The sequence below is a fragment of the Argopecten irradians genome, chromosome 9 (assembly GCF_041381155.1).
Source record: "Argopecten irradians isolate NY chromosome 9, Ai_NY, whole genome shotgun sequence".
NCBI classification, from domain to species: Eukaryota; Metazoa; Mollusca; class Bivalvia; order Pectinida; family Pectinidae; genus Argopecten; species Argopecten irradians.
In genome coordinates, this window is record NC_091142.1 from 32,888,388 (window position 1) to 32,911,023 (window position 22,636).

General features: G+C 34.4%; 1 protein-coding gene across 3 annotated transcripts in view; it reads left to right on the forward strand.

Moving 5' to 3' along the window:
• The window catches only part of LOC138332100 (organic cation transporter protein-like), a 29,821-nt gene extending 7,812 nt beyond the window's left edge, over nt 1-22,009 (forward strand). For all 3 annotated transcript variants that reach the window (XM_069280057.1, XM_069280058.1, XM_069280059.1), the window contains exons 2-10: nt 9,650-10,147; nt 10,895-11,125; nt 11,521-11,717; nt 12,512-12,745; nt 13,757-13,891; nt 14,200-14,291; nt 15,196-15,310; nt 15,678-15,750; nt 18,417-22,009. In XM_069280057.1, the coding sequence (XP_069136158.1) occupies nt 9,752-10,147; nt 10,895-11,125; nt 11,521-11,717; nt 12,512-12,745; nt 13,757-13,891; nt 14,200-14,291; nt 15,196-15,310; nt 15,678-15,750; nt 18,417-18,644 (1,701 nt within the window). In that variant the 5' untranslated portion in view covers nt 9,650-9,751 and the 3' untranslated portion in view covers nt 18,645-22,009. The remainder of the gene's footprint in view (nt 1-9,649; nt 10,148-10,894; nt 11,126-11,520; nt 11,718-12,511; nt 12,746-13,756; nt 13,892-14,199; nt 14,292-15,195; nt 15,311-15,677; nt 15,751-18,416) is intronic.
• The last annotated feature ends 627 nt before the right edge of the window (nt 22,010-22,636 follow it).

A 22,636-nucleotide genomic window follows, 5' to 3' on the forward strand; every position in this document is an offset into this window, starting at 1 on the left:
TATGACAAATGACTAGATGATGTTCATCTCTGATTAAAGATATGATAAATGACTAGATATGTTCATGTCTGATTAGGATATGACAAATGTCTAGATATATTCATCTCTGATTAGGATATGACAAATGACTAGATATATTCATCTCTGATTAGGATATGACAAATGACTAGATATGACTTTCATGTCTGATTAGGATATGACAAATGACTAGATGATGTTCATCTCTGATTAGGATATGACAAATGACTAGATATGTTCATGTCTGATTAGGATATGACAAATGACTAGATATATTCATCTCTGATTAGGATATGACAAATGACTAGATGATGTTCATCTCTGATTAGGATATGACAAATGACTAGATATGTTCATGTCTGATTAGGATATGACAAATGTCTAGATATATTCATCTCTGATTAGGATATGACAAATGACTAGATGATATTCATCTCTGATTAGGATATGACAAATGACTAGATGATGTTCATCTCTGATTAGGATATGACAAATGACTAGATATGTTCATGTCTGATTAGGATATGACAAATGTCTAGATATGTTCATGTCTGATTAGGATATGACAAATGACTAGATGATGTTCATCTCTGATTAGGATATGACAAATGACTAGATATATTCATCTCTGATTAGGATATGACAAATGACTAGATATATTCATCTCTGATTAGGATATGACAAATGACTAGATGATGTTCATCTCTGATTAAAGATATGATAAATGACTAGATATGTTCATGTCTGATTAGGATATGACAAATGTCTAGATATGTTCATCTCTGATTAGGATATGACAAATGACTAGATATGTTCATCTCTGATTAGGATATGACAAATGACTAGATTATGTTCATCTCTGATTAGGATATGACAAATGTCTAGATATGTTCATCTCTGATTAAAGATATGATAAATGACTAGATGATGTTCATCTCTGATTAGGATATGACAAATGTCTAGATATGTTCATCTCTGATTAGGATATGACAAATGACTAGATATGTTCATCTCTGATTAGGATATGACAAATGACTAGATATGTTCATCTCTGATTAAAGATATGATAAATGACTAGATGATGTTCATCTCTGATTAGGATATGACAAATGTCTAGATATGTTCATCTCTGATTAGGATATGACAAATGACTAGATGATGTTCATCTCTGATTAGGATATGACAAATGTCTAGATATGTTCATCTCTGATTAGGATATGATAAATGACTAGATATATTCATCTCTGATTAGGATATGACAAATGTCTAGATATGTTCATCTCTGATTAGGATATGATAAATGACTAGATATGTTCATGTCTGATTAGGATATGATAAATGTCTAGATATGTTCATCTCTGATTAGGATATGATAAATGACTAGATATGTTCATCTCTGATTAGGATATGATAAATGACTAGATATGTTCATGTCTGATTAAAGATATAACAAATGACTATTTTCATCTCTGATTAGGATATGACAAATGACTAGATATATTCATCTCTGATTAGGATATGACAAATGTCTAGATATATTCATCTCTGATTAGGATATGACAAATGTCTAGATATGTTCATCTCTGATTAGGATATGATAAATGACTAGATATGTTCATGTCTGATTAAAGATATAACAAATGACTATTTTCATCTCTGATTAGGATATGACAAATGACTAGATATATTCATCTCTGATTAGGATATGACAAATGACTAGATATATTCATCTCTGATTAGGATATGACAAATGACTAGATATGTTCATCTCTGATTAGGATATGACAAATGACTAGATATGTTCATCTCTGATTAGGATATGACAAATGACTAGATATGTTCCTCTCTGATTAGGATAGGACAAATGACTAGATATATTCATCTCTGATTAGGATATGACAAATGACTAGATATATTCATGTCTGATTAAAGATATGACGAATGACTTGATATATTCATCTCTGATTAGGATATAACAAATGAGTAGATATGTTCATCTCTGCAATATGAAGGACTGAAAAGACCTGATTTGTATGAGTCTAACACATTCAAAGAGACTGAAATGAAAGTGTTGAGGAATTAATGAGTGCTTTTTAACATATGTCTGATACTGCCATTGACGTTATCAATAGTTAGATTACTGTATTTTCCGGAGTATAAGTCACGACTTTTTTCCCTGAAAAGGGAGTGCGACCAACTTATCTGTGGATGAAAACCAAAATCTGACAATGTTTTTGTATGTAAGTAACATGCTTGATGAATGTGTAGTTTACATGAATAGAAAATTCATCTGGGTTGATGTGTCAGGTACTTTATGAAACTTAATGCGCAACATTTTGTGATGTTTGATTCAACTCATACGTACCATTTACATGTATATATGCATAAGGTTGTATTTTGCATACAGAAGTCTTTATGAAATAAATTGTAATATTTCAACTTTTGGTGATGCTTTGTTTCACTCAAGTATACCATTTACATGACAATACAAATGAATTTGGGTTAGCGTGTTGAGTACAAAAAGTACTTAAAGTCTGTTTGAAAGTAATTGTAATACTTTACCATATTTTATGACGCTTTGTTTCTCCTTAGTGTTTCATTTACATTTATATAAACTCATTAGGGTTTATATATTGAGATATTAGAAGTCATTATGAAACTACAGAGGACTTCAGCTGTTCGCAAAATTGCTATTCGAATAATTTGGTTATATTTGCATAAGATTACTGCAATACTTTCATATAACATTTTCTCACATTATAGCTATCTTTCACTTTTAATTGTACCAATTAATAGTGTCTGTACACAGAAAGTTCTCACAGGAAGATTAATCTAGGAAGCTAACGTAAGTAATGATACCAGTATCATAGGAGAAAACCATATTAAAGGCAAATGTGCAATGCATATGTAAGTTACGGTAATGTATGGTGTGCAAAGACTGGATTATCCAGGCTAAAAAAGAGTTACATAGATTAAACATAATGGATTTGTTATAGTATTATTTCCTCAAGGAAGCTTACATATTTAGTAATTATATCAGACGAAGAAGTCGCTAACTTATTCTGGGCATTAATGTACGAATGTTTAGTGATTAGGAAGCTTACATGAGTTTGATATCACACTAGGAAAATGTCATAAGGCAGTGTGTAATGTAATGTAAGGTAATGACAAATGTATGTACAGAGGACTCCACATAATCGAATAAACGGTTATTCGAATATTTCGGTTATTTGCATAAAATTCTGCGGTCCCGATTTTTTCCTTCTTTATCTTTGTTTTTCAACTCCGTGTATTTGCATAGACTTTTACATGACCTCCGGTTATTTGAATAAAATATTTGGGAGATTCTGAAAATAAAATCGAATATTTTTCAATTTTGCAATATATTTTTAGCGAAATTCGCCGATATATGTTTCAAAATACTTCGCTTTTACTAGAAATCATCCTGGTAACAGATTAACGTTATCGTATGGCTTGTTATTTTATGCATGAATCTGCAAAGGTATTCGACGCTGTTACGATTTACATCAGCAGCGGTTGATCATAACTTTAGTACATTCACTGACTCAAACATCTAATTAAAGCATTTGCACTTTGAAATATGTTTATTTATTAACGTAACGTACCTTAGTTCGCGATCGGTTGGAGAAACCATGCTTCCTTACAACAATCTCCATTCATGAGTAGTCTCGTTCAACCAGAGTCTTGTTGACTACGACAGACATGTGCGTATCAAGCGTCTCGTTGAACGAGACATAAAAAGCATGCAAAGTCGGCGTGCAATGACTACCGCAAGTTTCGTACAGTATGTAAGCTTAGGATACAAAAGATACTTGCTACGTTAATTGTTTCATTGCTACTTGAATATGCATTAATTTCTGCAGTTGTGTATGTTTTGTATTGACTTTACAGAACTCGTGATTAACTTCCCTCCTGTTGTGTATGTTTTGTATTGACTATACCAGAACTCGTGATTAATTCCCTCCTGTTGTGTTTGTTATTTTGTATTGACTATACATAACTCATGATTTATCTCTCTACTGTTGTGTATGTTTTGGTATTGACTATAAGAACTCATGATTTATTCTCTCCTGTTGTGTATGTTTTGTATTGACTATACAGAACTCATGATTTATTCTCTCCTGTTGTGTATGTTTTGTATTGACTATACAGAACTCATGATTAATTCTCTCCCTGTTGTGTATGTTTTGTGTTGACTATACAGAACTCGTGATTAATTCTCTCCTGTTATGTATGTTTTGTGTTGACTATACAGAACTCATGATTTAATTCTCTCCTGTTGTGTATGTTTTGTGTTGACTATACAGAACTCGTGATTTATTCTCTCCTGTTGTGTATGTTTTGTATTGACTATACAGACCTCATGATTATATTCTCTCCTGTTGTGTATGTTTTGTATTGACTATACAGAACTCATGATTTATTCTCTCCTGTTGTGTATGTTTTGTGTTGACTATACGGGACTCGTGATTAATTCCCTCCTGTTGTGTATGTTTTGTATTGACTATACAGAACTCATGATTAATTCTCTCCTGTTGTGTATGTTTTGTATTGACTATACAGAACTCATGATTTATTCTCTCCTGTTGTGTATGTTTTGTATTGACTATACAGAACTCATGATTAATTCTCTCCTGTTGTGTATGTTTTGTATTGACTATACAGAACTCATGATTAATTCCCTCCTGTTGTGTATGTTTTGTATTGACTATACAGAACTCATGATTAATTCCCTCCTGTTGTGTATGTTTTGTATTGACTATACAGAACTCATGATTAATTCTCTCCTGTTGTGTATGTTTTGTGTTGACTATACAGAACTCATGATTAATTCTCTCCTGTTGTGTATGTTTTGTGTTGACTATACAGAACTCATGATTAATTCTCTCCTGTTGTGTATGTTTTGTATTGACTATACAGAACTCATGATTTATTTCTCTCCTGTTGTGTATGTTTTGTGTTGAATATACAGAACTCATGATTAATTCTCTCCTGTTGTGTATGTTTTGTGTTGACTATACAGAACTCGTGATTTATTCTCTCCTGTTGTGTATGTTTTGTTGTTTGACTATACAGAACTCATGATTAATTCCCTCCTGTTGTGTATGTTTTGTATTGACTATACAGAACTCATGATTAATTCTCTCCTGTTGTGTATGTTTTGTGTTGACTATACAGAACTCATGATTTATTCTCTCCTGTTGTGTATGTATTGTGTTGAATATATAGAACTCATGATTAATTCCCTCCTGTTGTGTATGTTTTGTGTTGACTATACAGAACTCATGATTAATTCTCTCCTGTTGTGTATGTTTTGTGTTGACTATACAGAACTCATGATTTATTCTCTCCTGTTGTGTATGTTTTGTGTTGACTATACAGAACTCATGATTAATTCTCTCCTGTTGTGTATGTTTTGTGTTGACTATACAGAACTCATGATTAATTCTCTCCTGTTGTGTATGTTTTGTGTTGACTATACAGAACTCATGATTAATTCTCTCCTGTTGTGTATGTTTTGTGTTGACTATACAGAACTCATGATTAATTCCCTCCTGTTGTGTATGTTTTGTGTTGACTATACAGAACTCATGATTAATTCTCTCCTGTTGTGTATGTTTTGTGTTGACTATACAGAACTCATGATTTAATTCTCTCCTGTTGTGTATGTTTTGTGTTGACTATACAGAACTCATGATTAATTCCCTCCTGTTGTGTATGTTTTGTGTTGACTATACAGAACTCATGATTAATTCCCTCCTGTTGTGTATGTTTTGTGTTGACTATACAGAACTCATGATTAATTCTCTCCTGTTGTGTATGTTTTGTGTTGACTATACAGAACTCATGATTAATTCTCTCCTGTTGTGTATGTTTTGTGTTGACTATACAGAACTCATGATTAATTCTCTCCTGTTGTGTATGTTTTGTGTTGACTATACAGAACTCATGATTAATTCTCTCCTGTTGTGTATGTTTTGTGTTGACTATACAGAACTCATGATTAATTCTCTCCTGTTGTGTATGTTTTGTGTTGACTATACAGAACTCATGATTAATTCTCTCCTGTTGTGTATGTTTTGTGTTGACTATACAGAACTCATGATTAATTCTCTCCTGTTGTGTATGTTTTGTGTTGACTATACAGAACTCATGATTAATTCTCTCCTGTAGTTTTGTGTATGTTGTTTTGTGTTGACTATACAGAACTCATGATTAATTCTCTCCTGTTGTGTATGTTTTGTGTTGACTATACAGAACTCATGATTAATTTCCTCCTTGTTGTGTATGTTTTGTGTTGACTATACAGAACTCATGATTTATTCCCTCCTGTTGTGTATGTTTTGTGTTGACTATACAGAACTCATGATTAATTCCCTCCTGTTGTGTATGTTTTGTGTTGACTATACAGAACTCATGATTAATTCCCTCCTGTTGTGTATGTTTTGTGTTGACTATACAGAACTCATGATTAATTCTCTCCTGTTGTGTATGTTTTGTGTTGACTATACAGAACTCATGATTTATTCTCTCCTGTTGTGTATGTTTTGTGTTGACTATACAGAACTCGTGATTAATTCTCTCCTGTTGTGTATGTTTTGTGTTGACTATACAGAACTCATGATTAATTCTCTCCTGTTGTGTATGTTTTGTATTGACTATACAGAACTCATGATTTATTCTCTCCTGTTGTGTATGTTTTGTGTTGACTATACAGAACTCATGATTTATTCTCTCCTGTTGTGTATGTTTTGTGTTGACTATACAGAACTCATGATTAATTCTCTCCTGTTGTGTATGTTTTGTGTTGACTATACAGAACTCATGATTAATTCTCTCCTGTTGTGTATGTTTTGTGTTGACTATACAGAACTCATGATTAATTCTCTCCTGTTGTGTATGTTTTGTGTTGACTATACAGAACTCATGATTAATTCTCTCCTGTTGTGTATGTTTTGTGTTGACTATACAGAACTCATGATTAATTCTCTCCTGTTGTGTATGTTTTGTGTTGACTATACAGAACTCATGATTCTCTCCTGTTGTGTATGTTTTGTATTGACTATACAGAACTCCTGTTTATTCTTCCTGTTGTTGTGTATGTTTTGTGTTGAATATACAGAACTCATGATTAATTCCCTCCTGTTGTGTATGTTTTGTGTTGAATATACAGAACTCATGATTAATTCTCTCCTGTTGTGTATGTTTTGTGTTGACTATACAGAACTCATGATTAATTCCCTCCTGTTGTGTATGTTTTGTGTTGACTATACAGAACTCGTGATTAATTCCCTCCTGTTGTGTATGTTTTGTGTTGACTATACAGAACTCATGATTAATTCTCTCCTGTTGTGTATGTTTTTTGTATTGACTATACAGAACTCATGATTTATTCTCTCCTGTTGTGTATGTTTTGTGTTGACTATACAGAACTCATGATTAATTCTCTCCTGTTGTGTATGTTTTTGTGTTGACTATACAGAACTCATGATTAATTCTCTCCTGTTGTGTATGTTTTGTGTTGACTATATAGAACTCGTGATTAATTCTCTCCTGTTGTGTATGTTTTGTGTTGACTATACAGAACTCATGATTAATTCTCTCCTGTTGTGTATGTTTTGTGTTGACTATACAGAACTCATGATTTATTCTCTCCTGTTGTGTATGTTTTGTATTGACTATACAGAACTCATGATTTATTCTCTCCTGTTGTGTATGTTTTGTGTTGACTATACAGAACTCATGATTAATTCCCTCCTGTTGTGTATGTTTTGTGTTGACTATACAGAACTCATGATTAATTCCCTCCTGTTGTGTATGTTTTGTGTTGACTATACAGACCTCATGATTAATTCCCTCCTGTTGTGTATGTTTTGTGTTGACTATACAGAACTCATGATTAATTCCCTCCTGTTGTGTATGTTTTGTGTTGACTATACAGAACTCATGATTAATTCTCTCCTGTTGTGTATGTTTTGTGTTGACTATACAGAACTCATGATTAATTCCCTCCTGTTGTGTATGTTTTGTGTTGACTATACAGAACTCATGATTAATTCTCTCCTGTTGTGTATGTTTTGTATTGACTATACAGAACTCATGATTTATTCTCTCCTGTTGTGTATGTTTTGTGTTGACTATACAGAACTCATGATTAATTCTCTCCTGTTGTGTATGTTTTGTGTTGACTATACAGAACTCATGATTAATTCCCTCCTGTTGTGTATGTTTTGTGTTGACTATACAGAACTCGTGATTAATTCTCTCCTGTTGTGTATGTTTTGTGTTGACTATACAGAACTCATGATTTATTCTCTCCTGTTGTGTATGTTTTGTGTTGACTATACAGAACTCATGATTAATTCTCTCCTGTTGTGTATGTTTTGTGTTGACTATACAGAACTCATGATTTATTCTCTCCTGTTGTGTATGTTTTGTATTGACTATACAGACCTCATGATTAATTCTCTCCTGTTGTGTATGTATTGTGTTGACTATATAGAACTCGTGATTAATTCTCTCCTGTTGTGTATGTTTTGTGTTGACTATACAGAACTCATGATTAATTCCCTCCTGTTGTGTATGTTTTGTATTGACTATACAGAACTCATGATTAATTCTCTCCTGTTGTGTATGTTTTGTATTGACTATATAGAACTCGTGATTAATTGTCTCCTGTTGTGTATGTTTTGTATTGACTATACAGAACTCATGATTAATTCTCTCCTGTTGTGTATGTATTGTGTTGAATATTAGCCGAGTGCTCTACCGACTGAGCTATCTGGTCACCTTTGATCGACCCAGTCAAATCCCGCTACACTCCTCCCTCCTTTCTTGAAGTCTTCTCCCTTGAAGACATACTTCCAAAACACCACCACCGTGGTTATTTAGTTGGGTGCCAATATTGTAACAGCAGAGGAGAAAATGTAGTGACCAGACGGGGATTCGAACCCAGGACCCTCCTAACACAACTCAAGTGCTCTGCTGACTGAGCTACCTGGTCACCGATGATTGACCCAGTCCAATCCCGCTACAACCATATTGCAGAAAAGATTTTTTTTAGTATAATTAAGTAATTACATTGGTTTACTTCGACAGGTATTACTGTACCATGATGTTGGACAGGGTGGTCATTGGTGACCAGGTAGCTCAGTCAGTAGAGCAGTTGACCGGTGTTCGGACCGGAGGTTTCAGATTCATATCCTTGTCAGCCTACTTCATTTTTTCTCCAGTTCTGTTGCATGTACATAACCAAAAGATCATATTTGATGAAAAGTATTTTGTCTATATATAAATTGGTAGTAATTAATATCAATGAAGGTACAATCTTGTTATATACTTGGTTCTAGGATCATGAAAAAATCATTGTCATAGCCAATCATTAGACAGTTTTGGACTTAAGTCTGTTTCATGATCCTGAGGCCCAGTTTATACAGCCAGGGAAGAATCTGATGTTTCAATGACGGTTTGTGTCCTCTTTGATATATGAAGACGTCCCAGTCACTGATGTAATATATATATTGCACTCAAATTGTCCTAGGTATGATAAATTCAGAATTTTTGTTATGTTATTAGGACCTACACATCAACATTATTACTTCTGTTGCAGGTATCCACCATTAGCCTAAGTCGTCACTGCCAGTAAGAGTACAGTACAGAGTGTGAGAATATCTGGATCATTTCATCACGGCAATTAGAGATACTAAACAAGATGAAGATCCCCATGGAGTCGTTGATGAGTAAGCTTGGTAACCCCGGGCGGTACCAGGTGGTTGTGTTTTTCCTGCTAGCCTTTAATTATATGCCGGTGACCTTTAATCACCTTGTGATGGCGTTCTTCGGTTCTACCCCTCCCATATACTTCTGTACCAGTCCCGACCTTCAGCCAGTGACACCCACCAAGGGACATTCGGCAAACATTCAGTCATGGGTGCCGACGGAGGCGTACAGTGTAGGGAACCTGACAATTACTGGTGTGGTATATGATAAGTGTTCTAGTAACTATCATCTACAAGATGGGGGAAATGTGTCAGTCGATTGTACAGCTCATACAGTTGGGGTGTGGAACTATATCAAGAGTCCGCACGAGTCTACCATTGTCACAGAGGTTAGTGTATATCTTACATTTAGGTCCATGAATATGAAATGGCCCTTTTGAAAGCAGACTATGATGTAACAGATTATTTTTTCTTCACCTTGATTGCATGGGTCTATTCTATCATCAATATACAATAAACAAACTTATTTTCGTTTTTCGTCATGCCTAACAATTGACATTTTCCTGTCAATTTAATTTCGCGATTTATATTGTAAAGCTTCTAATGTTGTAACGATTTGTCAGACCTTGAACATTGTGTCAGACCTTGAACGTTGTGTCAGACCTTGAACGTTGTGTCAGACCTTGAACGTTTTGTCAGACCTTGAACGATTTGTCAGACCTTGAACGATTTGTCAAATGTTAAAATGACTTGTCAGACCTTGAAGGATGTGTCAGACCGTGAATGATTTATCAAATGTTAAAATGACTTGTCAGACCTTGAAGGATGTGTCAGACCTTGAACGTTTTGTCAGACCTTGAACGATTTGTCAGACCTTGAACGTTGTGTCAGACCTTGAAAGTTTTGTCAGACCTTGAACGATTTGTCAGACCTTGAACGATTTGTCAGACCTTGAACGATTTGTCAAATGTTAAAATGACTTGTCAGACCTTGAAGGATGTGTCAGACCTTGAACAATATGTCAGACCATAAACAATATGTGTCAGGTCTTGGACGATGTGTCAAACCATGAACGACATGTCAGACCATGAACGATACGTCGGGTCTATATGTCAGATTGTGGTGGTATGTTTCAGTGGGACCTGGTGTGTGACTCGTCTTTCCTAGCTAAGGTGGCCACGACAGTGTATTTCTCTGGAGTGATGGTGGGAGGCCTGGTGTTCGGCGTTCTAGCTGACAAACTCGGCCGTAAACCAGTGATGCTGATCACTCTGTTCATCCCCATCCTCATCGGAGTCGGCATCGCCTTCGCCAACAGCTACATCCTCTTCCTGGTCCTCAGGTTCTTACAGGGGGCCTTTATGCAGGTAACATACCATACAGTATACACACAACTATTGACCTGTAAGCATGTAAATGCAAGGATTTATTTACCAGGGAATTATACAGGTAACATACCATACAGTATACACACAACCTTTGACCTGTAAGCATGTAAATTAAAGGATTTATTTACGAGGGAGTGATACTTCTTACCAGGGAGTTAAAGGTAGAGAAATAATACTTTACTTTGAAGGTTGATAAATCCTCATATTCAGATAAAATCTGGTCCAAAATCGTTTTGTTTCATGATGTAACTAATGCAGTATTATGATAAACAAAACATCCTTATTAGGCCTTGCAGTTATTAAGTTTAAATTATTTGATAATTCAATATCATTGTTGGGTACTTGTATGAACTGTTTGACTTTAACAACTGTAGGGTCTACAGACTTCTACGTATGTGCTGGCGATGGAGCTATTCCTGCCTCAGTACCGTGGTGTGGCCGGGGCTGTACTTGAGTGTTACTGGGGAGTTACCGTGGTGATGTTAGCGGGAGTGGCCTATCTATTACAGTCCTGGAGATACATACAGCTGGCGATCACCCTGCCCAGCCTTCTGGCCATACCGTATATTTGGTGAGATATACTAGTGTTACTATATATGTTACTTGGTCTTTATACCCTCTAAACATGTATTAAGTTCTGATAATGTATTTTAAGTCCTATTACCAGCCACAGCACTTAAGGGTTTGTGAAAAGGCAAAGTACTTATATAGATTGTCCTTCTAATATATAAGACAGATAGGTAACTTGCCCTTCTAGCATATAATATAGATAGGTAAATTGCCCTCCAAACATATAAGATAAATTGCCCTCCAAACATATTCCTCCTAACGTATAAGATAATATGTAGCTTGACCGTCTTTCATATAAGATAGATAGATAACTTGTCCTAACATATAAAATAGATACCTTGTCCTCCTAGCTTACATAGATAGGTAACTTGCCCTCCTAACATATAAGATAATATGTAACTTGACCGCCTTTCATATAAGATAGATAGGTAACTTGTCCTAACATATAAAATAGATACCTTGTCCTCCTAGCTTACATAGATAGGTAACTTGCCCTCCTAACTTATAAGATAGATATGTAACTTGCCCTCCTAACATATAAAATAGATAGGTAACTTGCCCTCCTAACATATAAAATAGATAGGTAACTTGCCCTCCTAACATATGAGATAATATGTAACTTGTCCTCCTTACATATAAGATAATATGTAACTTGTCCTCCTAACATATAAGATAATATGTACATGTAACTTGTCCTCCTAACATATAAGATAATATAACTCCTAACATATAAGATAATATGTAACTTTAACTCCTAACATATATGATAAACATACAACTTTCCCTCTTAACCAGGTTGATACCAGAGTCACCACGCTGGTTGCTGACGAGACATCGGTTCAGTGAGGCTGAGAAGTGGATCAGTAAAATGACTCGCCACAACAAACTTGAGTACCCCTCCCAGGTGATGGAGAGCATCAAACTCCATCTCGACAAATCTGAGGCGACATCTGTACGGCAGTACACCTTCATGGATCTGGTCGCCACACCAAAGATCAGGAAACGCAGTCTCATACTGTTTTATCTCTGGTAATTAAAAGCTTCCCTTATACTGTATTTCTGAGCAATCACTTATCGTCAGTTACTGCTTGTAGAAAGCTTTCTCTTTATCTTCCTCATCCATCAGTGCTAGAAGGTGTTGGTATCAGACAATATTTGATTCACACAAGGTGTTCCATGGGTAACTAGGGGTTGCTCCTTGTGTACAAGTTTGGTGTTGCTATGGGTAACTATGGGTTATTTCCTTTTTACAGGTTTACTACTGCCATGGGTTATTCCCTATTTATAGGTTTGATGTTGCCATGGTTACTATTGGTTATTCCCTATTTACAGGTTTACTGTTGCCTTGGGTTACTATGGTTTATTCCTTTTTATAGGTTTGCTGTTGCTGTGGGTTACTATGTAGTTTTCTATATAAAAAGTTTGCTTTTACCATGGGTTTCTATGGGCTATTCCCTAGTTACAGGTTTGCTGTTGCTGTTGGTTACTATGAGCTGTTCTTTTTTTACAGGTTTGCTGTTTCCATGGGTTACCATGGGTTATCACCTATTAACATGTTTGCTGTGGGTTACCATGGGTTATTTCCTATTAACATGTTTGCTGTTGCCATGTGTTACTATATGTTGTTCTCTTTTTACAGATTTACTTTTGCCATTGGTTGCTATGGGTTATTCCCTTTTTACAGGTTTGCTGTTGTTGTGGGTTGCTATGAGTTATTCCCTATTTACAGGTTTACTATTGCCATTGGTTACTTTGGGTTGTCCATATTTACAGGTTTGCTGTTGTTGTGGGTTGCTATGGGTTATTCCCTATTTACAGGTTTGCTGTTGTTGTGGGTTGCTATGGGTTGTTCCTTATTTACAGGTTTGCCGTTGTTGTGGGTTGCTATGGGTTATTTCCTATTTACAGGTTTACTGTTGCTGTGGGTTACAATTGGTTCCCTATTTACAGGTTTGCTGTTGCCCTGGGTTGCGATGGGTTTTTCCCTATTTACAGGTTTACTGTTGTCATGGGTTACTCTGGGTTGTTCCCTATTTACAGGTTTGCTGTTGCCGTGGGTTACTATGGGTTGTCCCTGAGTGTGACCAGTCTCCCTGGTAACAAGTACTTCAACTTTGCCACAAGCGGATCAGTGGAGTTGGTGGCATTCATTCTGGTGGTGATCATCATAAAACGGTTAGTCATAGGTCAAATGTCAAAGGTCGTGAAACAAGAGAGTCACAGGTCATGTGTGACAGGTCTTCAAATGGTCAGAGTTCAAGTTGTTTATACAATTTTTATACAAGTCAAAAATAAAATTACTTTTATTGCATCAATGTTCTTTTCTCAATAGAGTTTAACTTTTGTGCCTTGCAATTTTATGACCATTCAAAACTCAAAATCTTGTCATACTGATTGTGATTTTATTACCAGGTAATAATTTGTTCCTTTGTAAAATTTATTAAAAAATTAAGATATTCTTTAGGTTTGTTGATATTTTCCAGATTTGGAAGGAGAAAATCTCTGTTGGCCTTCTTCCTAATTGGGGCTATTTCCTGCATTACAGCTGGGGCTTTGTCCTTCTTCAGCAAGAAAGGTAACTCTTTCTTTATGTACTTAAAAGATCTGTAATGTCGATTTTTATCATGTAAAATAGATTTCGTTTTAGTAGGCTGTTCTGTTTTTTCATATGAATTAGGAGTAATGTATAGAATGATAGAGAGTTGTGACTGTTAGGGCAAGAATGACAGAGAGTTGAGACTGATAGGGCAAGAGTGATAGAGAGTTGTGACTGATAGGGCAAGAATGATAGAGAGTTGTGACTGATAGGGCAAGAATGATAGAGAGTTGTGACTGATAGGGCATATAATTGAAATACAATTTACTGTCATCCTTTTATTGATAAACTACCTTTATGTTGAGAATTTGCCCTAGATGCATGGCTTATTAAAATGAACTTCATATACAAATATATTGATATTTAATGTCTTTCCTAAGTGTTACTGGCTCTGTGTCATAAAGACAAACCCATGTATATCCCAAATCTGGTAATAATTGGTACAGTGAACAATGTGAAGGTAAAGTGTAGCCATAGCAACCAAACTAATTATAAAATTTAGCTAAAATTTTATCAGATACATGTATTGAAATATCATGCCAAGTCAAATACAATAATATCCAGAATAGTACTTAACTTCTATGAGTACAAACTGTAAACCACTTTGTTTTCGCGTATACAATATTTCTCGTCTTTGTCATTTTCAAAATATTTACGATCAAGGGCTCCTCTTACTAACAATCGTGTGTTCATATGTACATTTTTACAATTATTCACTAAATATATGAATTTACCTTTGAGCTGTCTCTCAAAATTACACAGAAGTTTGTATCTAACCAAAATAGAGTGGTATACATACAGTAATCATATAAACAGCGATCTTTGATCTGTTTTGTACCGATTTTATAACAGATTTAATTTTTTTCTAATTTTTGTTTTCCAGGGTCCATGATGTCAGAGGTCTCAACAGGATTGGCGATATTTGGAAAGTTTGGAATGGGTGGAGTGTTCAGTCTGACCTTTCTGTACACCTCTGAACTGTACCCAACAGTTATAAGGTAAAATGGGTGGAGTGTTCAGACTGACCTTTCTGTACACCTCTGAACTATACCCAACAGCTATAAGGTAAAATGGGTGGAGTGTTCAGTCTAACCTTTCTGTACACCTCTGAACTGTACCCAACAGTTATAAGGTAAAATGAGTGGAGTGTTCTCTGTGAGCTTTCCGTACACCTCTGAACTGTACCCAACAGTTATAAGGTTATTCTTTGGGGGTTTATTGTCAATTTGTAGAAATGTGTTTCTGATAACTTTGGAAGTTCCATTTTAAGTTCCATCAAAATTGTTTCATGGCTTCAATTATTCATTTCAACAGTAAAAGATATAAGCGATGACCCTAATTTATTTGTAAACATTTACCTTATAGAAACATTGGAATGGGGAGCTGTGCATTCTGGGCTCGCTTTGGAGGAGTAGTAGCACCACTGGTGCTCATGCTGGTAAGACAGTAGACATTTGTAATTAATATCCAAAATGTGTTTAAAATTATTTAAAGTATTGAACATTGAATATTACACAATATTGACTGCCATCAATTTTATTGTAGAGGGGAGGTACCTCAAGTTTATTTGTCAGGACTTTATTAAAGGGACAATTCAGTCTAAGAGAACATTAAAATTTGTATCAGAAAAAATCCAGTTCTAATGGAAATTAGATCAGTCGGTTTTACTGTGATATGCCAGAAAAACCCAATGGTGGTGAAATGCGTGTGGAATGTTCAAACTCACTCGCTGTCTGCCATTACACATTGTGGTCGAACTTCTTGTATGCCGAACCCTGTCCCATACTCGTACAGTAATGCAACTTTTGTCTAGAACTGCTCAAATCTCTCTGACATGTAGTTTGTTATCCTTATTAGATGAATTGTCCTACCTAAAAATCATTTTATCACCTCCTCAGTGGTTATGTAGTTCATTTGTTTAACGTGCGTGACTTTGGCTCAGGAATAGGTACTGTGTACATATTTTACCTGTTGAATTGTATTTACTCCTGGACATCATTTTATTCCAATTTTGATGCGCAAAATATACTGATAGTAGTTTTTTTCAGCATTTTCAACCCTAAAAAGTACCTGCGCAAATTATACTGGTGCGCAAATTATACCAGTTTTTACGGTATCAACGATTTGTAATTACAACGATATCAATTAAAATATTAAACAATAACGGAATTTTGTCAATATTTTATGTTATATGTTTCATAAGAAATGTAAACAATACATTTATGCCATATTTTGCTTCTTGGTTACGTAAAAGAATTAGCATGAGTGAATTGTCTCTTTAATAAAATTGAAAATAATGGTTCAACATTCTAAATAGTACTAAATGGATACACTGTACAGTATTATTTTACCTTTAGGGAAATGTTACCCATATATACTGTACAATATTATTTTACATTCAGTGAGATGTGACCCGTATAAACTGTACGATATTATTTTACCTCTAAGGATATGTTACCTGTATATACTGTACGATATTATTTTACCTTTAGGGAGATGTGACCCATATAAATTGTACGATATTATTTTACCTCTAGGGAGATGTTACCCTATATACTGAACGATATTATTTTACCTCTAGGGAGATGTTACCCTATACACTGAACATATTGTTTTACCTTTAGGGAAATTTTACCCATATATAAAACGATATTATTTTACCTCTAGGGAGATGTTTCCCTATATACTGTCGATATTATTTTACCTCTAGACAGATGTGACCCTATATACTGAACATATTATTTTACCTTTAGGGAGATTTTACCCGTATATACTGTAAAATATTATTTTAACTTTAGGGAGATGTGACCCCTATGTACTGTACAATATTATTTTACCTTTAGGGAGATGTGGCCATATATACTGTTCGATATTATTTTCCTTTAGGGAGATGTGACCCTATATACTGAACATATTGTTTTACCTTTAGGGAGATTTTACCCGTATATACTGTATAATATTATTTTAACTTTAGGGAGATGTGACCCCTATATACTGTACAATATTATTTTACCTTTAAGGGAGATGTGGCCCATATATACTGTTCGATATTATTTTACCTTTAGGGAGATGTGACCCTATATACTGTACATATTTATTATACCTTTAGGGAGATTTTAACCCTGTATATATACTGTATGATATTATTTTACCTTAGGGAGATGTGACCCCTATATACTGTACAATATTATTTACCTTTGTGCCCATATATACTGTTCGATATTATTTTACCTTTAGGGAGATGTGACCCTATATACTGTACAATATTATATACCTTTAGGGAGATGTAACCAGTATACTGTATGATATTATTTTACCTGTATGATAGTATTTTACCTTTAGGGAGATGTGGCCCATATATACTGTTCGATATTATTGTACCTGTATGATAGTATTTTACCTTTAGGGATATACTGTACGATATTATTTTACCTTTAGGGAGATTTTACCCATATATTCTGAACATGTTATTTTACTTTTAAGAAATTTTACCCTATATACTGAACATATTATTTTATATCTAGGGAGATGTGACCCATATATACTGTACAATATTATTTTACCTTTAGGGAGATGTGACCCATATATACTGTACATATTATTTTACCTTTAGGGAGATGTTACCCTATACACTGTACAATATTATTTTACCTTTCGGGAGATGTTACCCTATATACTGTACAATATTATTTTACCTTAGGGAGACGTTACACATATATACTGTATGATATTATTTTACCTCTAGGGAGACGTTAACCGTATATACTGTACATATATTTTTTTACCTTTAGGGAGACGTTACCTGTATATACTATGCGATATTATTTTACCTTTAGGGAGACGTTACCCTATATACTGTACGATATTATTTTACCTCGAGGGAGACGTTACCCATATATACTGTATGATATTATTTTACCTCTAAGGAGACGTTACCCATATATACCGTACAATATTATTTTACCTTTAGGGAGACGTTACCCTATATACTATACGATATTATTTTACTTCTAGGGAGATGTGACCCGTATATACTGTACAATGTTATTTTACCTTTAGGGAGATGTGATCCGTATATATTGTACGATATTATTTTACCTTTAGGGAGACGTTACCCATAAGTCCATATCCATTGTTGTGTTTGGCTGTATCGCACTACTTGGCGGATTTATCACTCTGCTTCTCCCGGAAACTCTCGGACAAAAACTCCATGATACTATCGGAGACACCGAGAATTTCCATGGGTACGAAGAGGACCAGGAATTGGATGCTGCTGTGAAACAGACGTTGGCGCCTTGTGACGAAGAAGTCATTGTCATGACTGACAAGTAAAAAACAATCCAATATAATTAAATTAAGCATAGAAATATGTATGCTACAAATTAGTAATCATAGATACATTTTCCACTCAGCTTGAACTACATTGTAACTGTAAAACTTGACTCCAATTTTAATAGCGTTTCATTTGGCTTTATTTCAGATTTATCATAACTACTTTCAACCAATATCATATTTAACATGAAACTTTTTTTTTCATTTTTAGCACTGGACTTAACATCACTTGATGAAGTTATAGTGATTATATTGTGTTTTAATTTGTTTAGTTAGTATAAAGGTAATTAGTGTGCCACCATTACTCAGATTGCAACAGGCATTTAAATAGAGACCACCTGAAGAAATTTAGATGTAACATACAGTATTCTACCCTAGAAATAAGTGATTTATAGGAAGTGGGTCTTATTACCAAATGTAGATCTCATTTTTTCATACCCCAGAGTTGATTTAGTCACCTGCTTATAAAGATTCATTGTTTTAAAATTAACTTTTTTTTACCAAAATGTGCTCATCTAGTAAGTGAGTTTTTGGTGGTTTTTATTTTGTATTTCATATGAAATTGATGGGGCTATCTTTTTAAATGTATATTTACATAACAAATAATAAAGGTGGGGGCCTTTCTATTATCTATGGAGGTAGAATCAATAATGTATTGACAAAATCATTATCTCAAACATTTCATTTTTTTTATGAATTTTAATATTCTTTTTAATGCATAACCATTGGGTTTTTTCCACCTTGTATTTTCTTAGAAAAACATGTACGAAAAAAGTTATAGATTAACTTGGCAACCCAATATAATAAGATGTGTGAATCATATTTTCAACAATTGTGCCATTACATGTATCAACTGAAGTATACATTAAGCGTAATAATTTTTATCTTTTTGGAGGTGATTTATTATGTTTTTTGGAAGTTAAATTATAATAAAAACGAAAATAGATTTGAATAATTGGAAAAACGTTTTACTGAATGAGGAACTTCTGTATGGTGTGTCAGTTTTTATTTTCAGTGTCACCTAAATTTCTTAATACTAGAAAGTTGCAAAAAAAAACTTGCTTTAATGAAAATAAACAATATTGAAAAAGCATTTAAACAGAATGGTACCTAAATGTTTGGTAAACAATGTCAGAATACATCTGAATACCCAATACATGTATCATACAATCATATTGAAACATATAGTACCTGAATATTGTTATATTATCCTTTTTGTTGATTGATATTGTCTACATATGACCATATATTCACCTACGCTGTTCCGGGGAAGGATGTACACCTGCTATAGCCAGATATATACAGTATAATGACAACCAAACACAAGCGTTAATCTTAAAGGTTGCTGTAATCAGGGTCACTTTCAGATTATTGCAGATTTTACCCAATGAATGTTATTTGTTAGAATTATATTGACATTTTTCAGAGATCATTTATTCCATAAACGTTTGAGTTAACTAGTGGTCTAAAGGACGGACATGTCTGTACTAGTGTTTGGTTTGGTCATTTCCTGTTTTGCCATAACAGTTGTACAGCCTTCTTTTTAAAAAAACAAAGCTTTAAAAAACCAAAATAAAAAGAAGTAGCCAGCTTCTGTGCCATATCATAGAAAACATGTGCTTTACATAACCTCTGATAAGCATCAATATATTGATACACCAGATATTAAGAATATAAAGCATAATTTTCTCTAGTTCTCAGGTTTCATATTCAGAATTCAGAAGACAAATCTTTTATTCTGCTAAAGTTTTAAATTCCAATTATGTTATGTTTTGGTTGTTTAGGTCATCTGACCAAAGGTCAGGATGACCTATTATCATCATGTCCGTCGTCGTGCGCCGTCTGCCGTGCGCCGTGCGTTGTGCGTAAGACTATTTATACAAAAGCCTACTCCTCCTTACCCCTTAAGTGGATTACATCCATATTTGGTGTGAAACATCATTGGGGAAGGACAACCATATTTTATATAAATGAGCCTGGTCCGACCCCTAGCTAGGGGCTGAGGGGTGGGGCCCCAAAAGGGCAAATTTTCTTATTTTAAGCTTTAAAATCCTACTCCTCTTTCATCCTTGGATTGATTTCATCCATATTTGGTGTGAAACATCATTTGGGAAGGAAAATTACATTTTATATAAATGAGATAGGTGCGACCCCTGGGGGCAGAGGGGCGGGGCCCCAAAAGGGCAAATTTTCGTAATTTTAGCTTTAAAACCCTACTCCTCCTTCTTCGTTGAATTGATTTCATCCATATTTGGTGTGGAACATCATTGGAGAAGGACAATCATATTTTATATAAATGACATAGGTCTGACCCCTAGGGGCAGAGGGGCGGGGCCCCAAAAGGGCAAATTTTCGTAATTTTATTTTTAAAATCCTACTCCTCCTTCATCCTTGGATGTATTTCATTCATATTTGGTATGAAACATCATTTGGGAATGACAATCATATTTTATATAAATGAGCCTGGTCCGACCTCCTACTCCTCCTTAACTCTTCAGTGGCTTTTTTCCATATTTGGTGTAAAACATCATCAGGGAAGGACAATCATATTTTATATAAAGATTTTGGTTATCGAAGATGGCTACTGGCCCACTTCCTGTTTTTAGGTTTCGGTCATTGATCTCAACGAAAATTGATTTATAGGGGTTTCTTAGGCTTAGGCTTTAAAATCTTACTCCTCCTTAATCCTGGAATGAGTTACAACTATATAGGGATGAAGGGCTACCAAGTTTGTTCAACAAATGACCTTTACCCATGAGTCAGATGACCGTTAAGGCCCATGGGCCTCTTTTTTATCAAAGAATGAATTTATCTAGGTGATCTTATGATTGTTCCAAAATTTGATGTTGTGAATAAGCTATAACCTGAATTTATTTTACTGAATTTTAACTAGTTACTGAGATATCGATGCTATCGGAAGCGTTTATGTATTAAAGGCACCTAAACTATAATTGAAATTATAATTTAAGATTTCATTCGTAATCAAAAGAAGAGACGTTAGCTCAAAAACACACATGAACAACTACAGTCATAAGGGGACACAAATCTCTCTGATATTTCTTATGTGCCAAGCATAAATAGTTAGACTTTTACATGCTAGGATTGGGGAAAGTGTTTGTCCAGTTTACCTGAAAATAACAAACATCTAATTTCATTCCGTCATTCAATAATTTAGGCCAATTTAGGTCATGGTAAAATGGATGAATTGTGTAATGAAAAGAAAGGGTACAATTTTAGATATTAAGATAAGACTAAAATTATAGTTATAATTTATTTTGTGAACGATTTTAACAAACAAAAAACAACAAACAAACAAACAAAATGGGATATAGGTACGAAATATATTAAGAGAAAAAACAACAAAATAAACATTTCACGTCTAAGCAGGCATCATCTCTTCTGTTGATTATGAATGAAACCCGGAAGTGCATTATAACATCAAATGCAAATTATTTAAAAAAAAAAAAAAAAAAAAAAAACTCCACTTTGTGGGGTTATGAATTTAATTTATCTTTGACAGTATTTTCAATCTATTGTATAATTAGAAAAGAAGCTGTCATTGATTTACTAAGCAAACTTTTTGTTTAGGTTGTTCTTCTATCGACCAATGCAATTGGGAGATGTGAAGATAAATTTATTTACATGTAACCTCTGACATCGACAGTGATTGGCTGAGGAGTGTGTTAGTATGGGGGAGGGGGGTGATGAGGGACACTTGTCATCAATATCAGAATATCTTCTGATATCACTGGGGAGGTAATTCAGGCTGTTTGGCCGGAGAAAATATATCTAAAAATGGGAAAAAATATTATCTACCAAGGTATTTTAATTATTGGTACAGTGGCAAGATTGATAAATACAATGATTGGATCTTCTCCTACGAAACTTGGTATCAAAACCTTCAAAATTGTAAATGTGCACTACATATTTCCATAAAGTGTTTTATTAAATATGACAGTTATATCCCTTTATACTAGTTTAGACGATATGTC